General features: G+C 39.5%; 1 protein-coding gene across 1 annotated transcript; it reads right to left on the bottom strand.

The window, feature by feature from the left end:
• Nucleotides 1-52: 52 nt before the first annotated feature.
• On the bottom strand, nucleotides 53-6,217 carry rad21l1 (RAD21 cohesin complex component like 1). The gene is made up of 13 exons (XM_008279105.1): nucleotides 6,071-6,217; nucleotides 5,680-5,809; nucleotides 4,430-4,529; nucleotides 3,989-4,092; nucleotides 3,536-3,643; nucleotides 2,283-2,384; nucleotides 1,975-2,100; nucleotides 1,609-1,838; nucleotides 1,408-1,489; nucleotides 1,017-1,162; nucleotides 814-924; nucleotides 481-555; nucleotides 53-241 (listed from the first exon to the last, which is right to left on the bottom strand). The coding sequence occupies exons 1-13, from the start codon at nucleotides 6,215-6,217 to the stop codon at nucleotides 53-55; spliced, it is 1,650 nt and encodes a 549-aa protein (XP_008277327.1).
• Between the last annotated feature and the right edge of the window lie 2,715 nt (nucleotides 6,218-8,932).

Here is an 8,932-nt window from a genome sequence, read left to right as displayed (position 1 = left end):
TAGAACCAGGAAATGCAACTCAAGCTGAGATGATACAAAACAGACTTGTGCTTTACTGAATGTAGAACTTGGGTCCAGGTGTGGCGAAGATGTCCTCATAGGGAGCGCTCTGGTACAGGTGGAGGGCCTGCTGTTTTGTTAGGAAGAGGAAGCAGAGGAAAGTGGCTGCAGCCTGCGAGCGAGAGCTTCCTTCACAGAGTTCCTGCAGACTGAACGTGGAGTCACTGCTGCTTTGGCTCTGCTGCACACAAACACCAGAATTTAATTTCCCAACATCATCCCTAATCCTGCCCTGTCCTCATCTTTAATTCCCTGTCTACTGTGGCTATAGATTATTATCTGACGGTTTGTGTTAAATGGAACAAGGGCGCTGAACAATATGGAGACGACAGTGCTGAAAATGCAGATACGTGAATGTAAGATGGGGTAGTCGGTGCTACTGTGGTTCTGATATTTGAACATTTATTTTTAGAGCCTTACTTTCAGAGCGTTCAGAAGCTTCTGTGCTTGCCTGGTTATCCTCCTCTCTTCAAAGTCCTGGCTGCCCAGCATAGACTGCAGGTTAGAGAAGCAGCACATTTCAGTCAGTAATGCTGGGCACATCGCCAGTGCAGCATGGGATATGAACACCTGCCATCTGTCAAGCGATGATAGATTGGAGCCTACCTACTGTGCCACTGTTATTTTCACAGATAATCATCCATTATTAGTTCACTTTCACTCCAAAGATAAGGTCAGTGAAAAGTGGAGGCTGACAGAGAACACTTTCCTGCCCTGTTTTCTATTTGTAATTGTGTGTGTGTTCACCAGCACCTGAGTGTGGAGGGAAGTTGACTGAGTGTCTCGCTCCAAGCAAGACGGATGGACAAACATGGAGTCTTCTGATGGAAGTTCTGGATGAGTGAACTCTGACCTGCTTGTATCCTGACAGACACACACAATTAAGTAAGAATTAAAAACAGGTTCAAACGTTTTACTAATGAGAGCTTCATATATAAAAAAATAAAAGTGCTTACTTGTGCGAGCTGTGAGTAATTCTCGATGTTGTTGTCATTCATGGGATCAAAGACTGTCAGCTCAGTGTTGTGTGTTATTTCACGATCAGCAGATGAATCTATGACACTGATGTTCTCTGTGGTGAGAGCGCTCAGATCCCTCTGACCTAAGATATAACAGGGTGAAAAGCAGATTAAAGCACTATACATACACACATAAAGGCATCTTTGGGTTCTCTGTTTAAATTTGTAAGGTCTGTACCTTACTAGGTTAAGTGCTGTGAGATGGCATATGTTGTAAACTGCGCTATATAAATAAAATTGAATTGAATTATACAAGCAATACATTACAAATAGTGAGAATATACTTCATGGAAATTCTAATTCACTCAATCCATGAATAAGTTCTTACCTTCTTGTCCTTCCTGGCGCATCTCCTCAACCCCCTCACTCGCACTGTAAGAGTTCACCTGGAAGACACTTCTGGAAAAGAGCTGTAAAAGCAAAATGTGACTTAACAATCGTGAGTAATTTGGATGTAATACTCAACACTGATAGGTTGTAGTTCTCAGTCGACAAAAACATACGGCGGAATAAAAGTGCGGGTTTGTACCTCCTTCATCTGTGGAGCTATTATGGTGGAACATAGCTGTGCAAAGAGTTTGTCAGCACCTCCGCTCTCCTTCCACTGCATGAGCTGAACAGTCGGTGGGGCCATGTCCAAGGTTACAAGCAGATCTGAATAGTCAGAAAGCTGTTCTCTCATAAGTTTGTTGCTCAGCTCTTTGGTGTGGTCAACCACCAACTTGCGTTTCCTTTTCCCCCTCTTGTTCTCCGAGTGTGCTGAAGAGAAACAGCAGTTCATATGAGAGCTAGTTTTTCTGTATCAAGTGTCAAGACTCTTCTGTTTTTGCTCCACTTCTGATTTAGAAACACAGAGGACAGACACTTGGGAGATGAAGGACATAGTTATGCTTACGAGTGACGGCCACAGGTCCAAGGGCAAAAGCCTCCTGCTCATTAGAAAGCAGGGTGGTTTCATTCAGTGAAGAGGTCTCAACCTGCACGGCATCTCTTCTGTCAGCATCTGGAAAATGTATGGAGTCTAATTTGAGTTTAATAATATCTCTGAATGCAAATGTACTCTTTCGATGAACAGCAAATGAAAACATTATCCACTGGCATTGCTGAACCATCAAAACAAAACATCACCATTAAGCAGCTGTTCAAATGAAGGTGAAAACAGGATGTATGTGACTGTAAAATATTGTCAGGATGAATTATCACCTTGTTGATCATTTTGTGTAGAGTTCTCTAGATTTTCATTCTGTGCCTCATCAATGCTGAAGTCTGTTGGCTGACAACGATCACTGGAGTTTGTCAAGAAGTCTGCAGGGTCGATAAAAATAAAGAAGCATGAGTCACTTTTGGTTTTGACAAGAAAAGCAGAAAATCCCACTTAGACAATAAGGGGAAAGACAGATGACAGCTTGAGTATTTGAATGTAACATAACGGAATGATGAATAAGCCTGTGAATGAGTGGATGAATATGTGAGTAAATCCTGTTCTTATGAGAGCCACGCAGGCCAAGCTGTGTCTCAGCCGCTGTTTATTCTTTGTTTTCCAATTCAGAGGCTCGATCTGTGAAAGGATACAGTTCATGAGCACGGGTCATTTCGAGGACTTGCGCACTCAGATAGATTTCTGCTTCTTTCCCATACGAGACAGCTTTCCCTCACAGGGACCAAACCTAATGGTGCGTTTGAGCAATCTCAGTCAACTTATGAAGTCAAATATTTCACAGTTTATGACCAGGACACAGCACTTAGAGTACAGACAGAGTAAAAACACCACTGGGAAACTGGGGCAGGTCCAGGATAGCTTCATCTGAGTTTATAGTATGAGCTGTGACATTTCACTGAAAAGCCTAATAGAGGATTGGAAAATAGCACCAGACTAATGGTAACTAAAGCATCCATTTAACTTTCACTTTAGTGTGTTGCCTTGAGACTCACAATCAATTTAGATTTGTGTCAACAACATAATACTGCACCTGGTTTCTATTATATCTATCATATAGTGACTGCTTCATCTGGATGGATAAAATGACAAATCATCAATTACTAATGAAGAGCTGAATGCAAATATCAGGTAACCTTGAGGGGCTTTTGTCATATTTCTTCAAGTTAAAAATGTATAGATATTACCTTAACACTTATGCCAACTAATTTTAATTAGTGTAGAAATCCTAATTTTGGAGTATCCAGCTTGTGAATTGGAACACAGAAATCAGGTGTGTGAATTTCAATTTTTAAGTTTTTTTAAAGTAAGTGCAAGTATGCAAACCTTACAGTGGCAGATTTTAGCCAGCACCCTACAAACTAATTTCTTTTGTTTAGTTCAAACTCAGAGCAATCAGGTTCTATATATCTTCACAAACTCTCACATTAAAGCAAGTCAGTAATTCATTTTTTTTTAAAGCTGGTCTTCAAGACAAAAATGTTGCAGAAACTGATCCCGATCAATTCACAACGACTACCAAGCAGATCGCATCCTTTATCCTCATCCCCAAATGTGTCTGCCTGTTGAGCCAAGCTCGGGAAGGTCATGTCCAGCAGTGCATTTGGGTTGCTTTGGGACTCATTTCCTACCCATCAGCAGAAAGAAAAGAGGGGGGAAAAAATCATATTGTTAGTATGATATATGTCAGCTCTTTGTTGAAAGCCCTGCTTTAAAACATGGAGCTGATGATAACCTATAAAAGATCCAAACAGACAGAGCTCTATGGTGCAGAGGAATACATTACATCAGGCTTTGGGTACACACAAAATGCTCAAATAGAATTAAGTCGTTGCAGTACAAATGTTTAAACCAGAGATCAATTAATGCTGACGAACAATAATATGTAAAAGGCCCTACACTAACAAAGTAAGTGGCAAAAACTAGCATGAACTCGGAAAGTGCTATAATGTGAAAACAAACTGGTTCTTACCAATATCTACCAGGCTGAGAAAGTCATTTCCAAAGTCTTCTTTCAGAGTGATTTCCTCTGATCGACTCTGGTTCAGCGAAAAGTGGTCCACAACATCTATGTCACTGTTGTCCCAGCATTAAGACAACATAATGTGGACACAAACATAATACATATTCAGTGTAAATAAAAGATGATTATATTGGAACAAAACAGTTAGCCCTGCTTCAAGAATTCAAAACACACAATTATATCCTATTACATCAGTATGTTTACAATATTTGTAATCACAACAGAAAATCAGTCCCGCGTTCACAATTATGAGCATTTGAGTTGTGCAGAATGGTTGATTTTCATCCACCCATCTACTTTTAAATTGCCATGTATGGGCGATATGCCTCAACGGAAACCACAGTATAAATGACAGGTTGGGATTTGTTGAAGCGGAGAACAAAACAGTACCTAGGGTGCCGCAGCTGGGAATCAAAAGCAGTGAAATCTTCAATCAAGGTAATGGCTTTTACTTTGGCCTCGAGCCCATCCACCGGCAAATCTGTCTGACCTGGTGCAAATAATACGTGCATGTAGTGGATTTAGAAGAAGAAAAGATAGGAAGAGCAGTCAACGATTTCAATAAAAAGCTATTTCTTTGGCACATGTTAGAACATTTTTTAATAATCGCAGGTACAGTGATGTTACTTTTGCAGGTACAAAAAAGTCATGATAGGTTGACATCTCAGTAAATGAAGTCTCTGGATCTAATGCATAACCTCAGACATGCTAACTTCTTAACCTGCTTGTTGAGTGTGTGTTAAAGATTTTTTAACTGCAGTAATAAATCCCTGCACTCTCTCTGTCCTGTGGGACTGTTTAGCCTATTGTGATCATGCACTCCACAGAAACCACAAATGCACATAGCATTGCTGCACTGAGCGCCTTGCTTCCCAAAATAACTTGGGTAAATATTTATACCTATATCACCTCCTGATGGCTATCAGTATTAGGTAAAGTGCTTACCAATATTTACAAAACGTTTTCAGTTTTTTAGGTAAAAGTAGCTCAAATGAATCCAGTCTAATACATTAGTTGCATAATAAATACTTCCTCCATGAAGATTCTCATGTTAATTCTTTGTTAAAACTTTTTAGTGAGCTGCTGATTCAACTGTGCTGATTGTTTGTGCTGTACCACGAGCTGCAGTATGCAAAACAAACATACAGTTGAATCCGCTCTTATCAATAGCACTGAACATTATAACATTCATAACGATGGGACTTACTGCAGGACTGTTAAACTGTATTTGTTTTAGCTTAAAGTGTCTGATAAACCAGCAACTAAGTGCACAATATTTTGAATGCATAACAGTGACTCAATTCCTGCACTATTATTCTCTCTTTGTTATCAGATAGTGAAAAAAGCATTTTTTCTGCTGTGTTAAACTGCAATCGTTTATTCAAGAATAGATGTCATAAAATAAATAAAACAGTTCCTCCAAATTAAACTTCCTATTAGGCACTTCATATTTTACAATGTCATCCATTTTTCTTCAATTAATGGATGCAGCTGACATAATTATGCAGTCTCTACCTTAGCAGAGCCATAATGAAAATTCCAGTCAATCCAAAGTAACTACAGCCCTGTCAGAATCTGTGGTTACTTTATGTGTCACTGCTATGTAAATAATTGTTGATAAAATAAACTGGGTGTGTTACCTGGCCTGAATGCCATTTTAATTTTAATCAGGGCATCACTGCAGTCTGCAAGGAGATACTTGGCTTTTTTGGAGTAGATTCTGACCACACCAAGGAGCAGATGCCCAGATGTCCTTAAACCAATTTTCATCTGCAAAGATCACAAGCTCACATCTCAAGCACAATTTAGCTATATGCCGGTGAAGATTCTCAGTCATCAAGGTCATGGTAATCCTGGGAGCCTCAATATAAAGCAAACTGACGCTTTTTTTTTTTGTTTTTTTAGGTTATTAAAGACGTTTCACGTCTCATCCAACATTCAGTTCTTCAGGACTAAAGCTCCTTGAACACCATATACATATACATTTTCATACAACATAATGCTTTAGTGATGCGTTTTGAAAAACTGTACCTTAGGGGAAATTATGTCTCGGATGGTTGTTTCCAAGTTGCATTCATACACATGTACCTTGGTAAGCTTCCTTTCCCAGTGAGCTGCTAGCCAAATTTTAGCTAGCGGTGCCCTTTTGGACGTGAAGAGTTGCGTGTAGAACATCATGTCGGACAGTTAGCTGTCACCTGTGAGCAACACGTGAAAGTTTGTTGAAACATTTTTCAGGTGTCTGCTAAATACAGTGAAGCTAATTTGACTGCCTTTAGAGAGCAGACAGATGTTGAGTTATTGTTTGTTATCGCTAATTGAGTTTCTAGGGTCGTCGTCGGCTAACGTTAGCTAGCTAGCTGTGTTAGCTAAAAGGTAAACACGTACCTACAGTAAGTCAGCGGAACAGCTTTTCAGACGTAAAAATAATGGCTTGGTAAATTTTATTACGAGTCACAATTTATGTAAAAACAAAAGAGCTTATTTGAATTAATTCTACACAGTGTCCTGCAAGTGCGACACCAGCAGCACAGCTTACCTGAACTTTGAACGAGTCGCGGTTTGACATGAGGAAAGCGCGAGGAGTAACCTAGCAACGGTCTCCGCCAAAAGAGTAACCAAGGCGATTAACTGACAGACCTTGTTTCAATTATTTTTGTACGATTTATTGCTGATAAACACCAAGGAAAGCGGTAAAAGTTGACCGTTTTATAAAGTTATAATGATAAATAACTTCCTTAACCAAATTCAAAGTGGCTATACAAGTTTGCCTTGGTCTTTGCCTTTAATTAAGGGAATAATAAATAGTTTGGGTAGCTGTACCGTTTGTTTTTATTTCAGTGGGAAGGCGCCGAGGCAGCGAGAGTACCGCCAGCCGCAGTTTGTGCTTCTTCTGTACTAGTAAACAGTGGGTTCATCCTTTAAAACGCCTGCAGATCGGAACAAGATGGCCGCCTTCACGCTGACCTGGATAGAAAACAACTATCAGCAACTTGAGGGGTTAATTTAAAAAAAAAAAAAAAGAAGAAGACTCAGTGGACATATCGTTTTGCATCCATGTGGTCAGAAGTGACTTTAAGGAATCTGGAAAATATTATCCACACACAGGGTAGGTCTTTTGGGCTTTTTAAACTCAAGACAAGGTTAGCTTTGCGACAGGAGTGTGCAGTAGTGCATGGAGGACAAAAACTTCTTTTGTGTTTTTTGGCGGATTGCAATACCATTTTAAGTGCATCCCACTACCAAGTGTAGCAACGTATGTAGAACATCATCTATTTATTTTTTTTTTAAATTGGGGCTAATATACTGCGTGAGGCAAAATGGGGCAAGTACAACAGCAGGAATTTGTCAGTTGGATGTTGGGCTGCGTAACTGCGCCATCAGCAGGTGCTCAGTGGATGCGACGCGATTTATGGAGGCAGTTCAGGTATTTATTGTATTTTTTTTTTTAAGTTATCATACGCCTCGAGCCTTGTTAAAATTAAGAATAAAAATCTGAACACGCAGAGTCTTTAACTTCAGTGTGATCTCAACGCCCCGATGTCTACCGCAAATACACGTTCACACAACGCTCCCTGTGAGCCCTGGACCTGGCCGGGATTAGCGAACATTTTACGTTTTTTTCAGCATCCAAGCAGTTATAAAGTATATATCAGTACATTCATGGCTTTATAGCAAACACGAGACTGTAATACCGAATTCGGCGCACTTAGTTTCCCAAATTGTCAACCAATAAGCCTAGAAACCCTCACTGAATCGATGGCAACATTAGAATAAACTACTTGGTCCATGTAGAAGTGTTGGTTAACATCCAACAGACTGAAGTAAAAAAAATGATAGAGAAAAAACAAAACAAACCTTAAAACCCTGAATTAGCTGAAAAAGTCAGTCCAATCCAGCAGCACCTCTCCTGCTCACTTGACCTCCACCACATTTCAGAGGCAAATATTGCACTTTTGACTCTACTGCATTTATTTGATGCGTTCAGGATCTTATACACGACGAATTCAGACATGGACTTCTTAACCTCCTTGGTGAGTTTGTGTTAAAGGTTTTTTACTGCACTCATGTCTCCCTGCACCCTGTGTTTGTCCTGTGGGGCTATTGAGTTTAGTGTGATCATGGATACAAGAGAAACCATAAAAGCAAACCTCATTCTTGCACTGAGTGCCTTCCTTCCCAAACTAAGTTGGTTAAATAATTAGATATGAATTACCATAATGATTGTCATCAGTGTTTACCAATACTTACATTCACTCTCCAGTTTATTAGGTAAAAAGAGGGTTTGGCCTCGTATATCAAAGGATGGATGTCAGAAAAGTAACAAAAACCGCTGCGCCGAATAGAATTTACCAACAAGTATTTCATATTACAATTATTGTCTGTTTCCCTTCAATTATTGAATGTGATTGTCATTCAGTCTCTATCTTTGCACAGCCATAATTAATATTTCAGTCAATCCAGTGTAACGACAGTCCTGTCAGACTCTGTCATGTCTTTATGTGTCATCACTATATAAGTACCTGTTGACAAAATAAGCAGGGTAGGTTTCCTGGCCTGAATACATTATTAATTTTAACCAAGGCATCACTGGCTTCTAAACACACCAAGGAGGTTTGTCAGTCAAATATGGCAGCACCTTTTTGATCCAGTTTGAGGCTGACAATAGTATTAAATACTCAATTTTTGGGTACTTGTTCTTGAGTATTTCTATTTTCTGCTACTTTACACTTTCCTCCACTAGACTAACTCTACTTCATTTATTTTCAAAAGATTCATATTAATAATGAAAACTCTAACAAATAAACTAAGTTGTGTTGTTTTTGGAAAGACCTGCAGTGACATATTGTTATAAGAATATGAATAGATCGTGTTGATCCTTAGGGGGACATT

This window comes from Stegastes partitus, unplaced genomic scaffold (genome assembly GCF_000690725.1).
Source record: "Stegastes partitus isolate 25-593 unplaced genomic scaffold, Stegastes_partitus-1.0.2 Scaffold4, whole genome shotgun sequence".
Lineage (NCBI taxonomy): Eukaryota > Metazoa > Chordata > Actinopteri > Pomacentridae > Stegastes > Stegastes partitus.
Note: the sequence above shows the minus strand (reverse complement) of the source record. Positions and strands in the feature narration are given on the sequence as shown.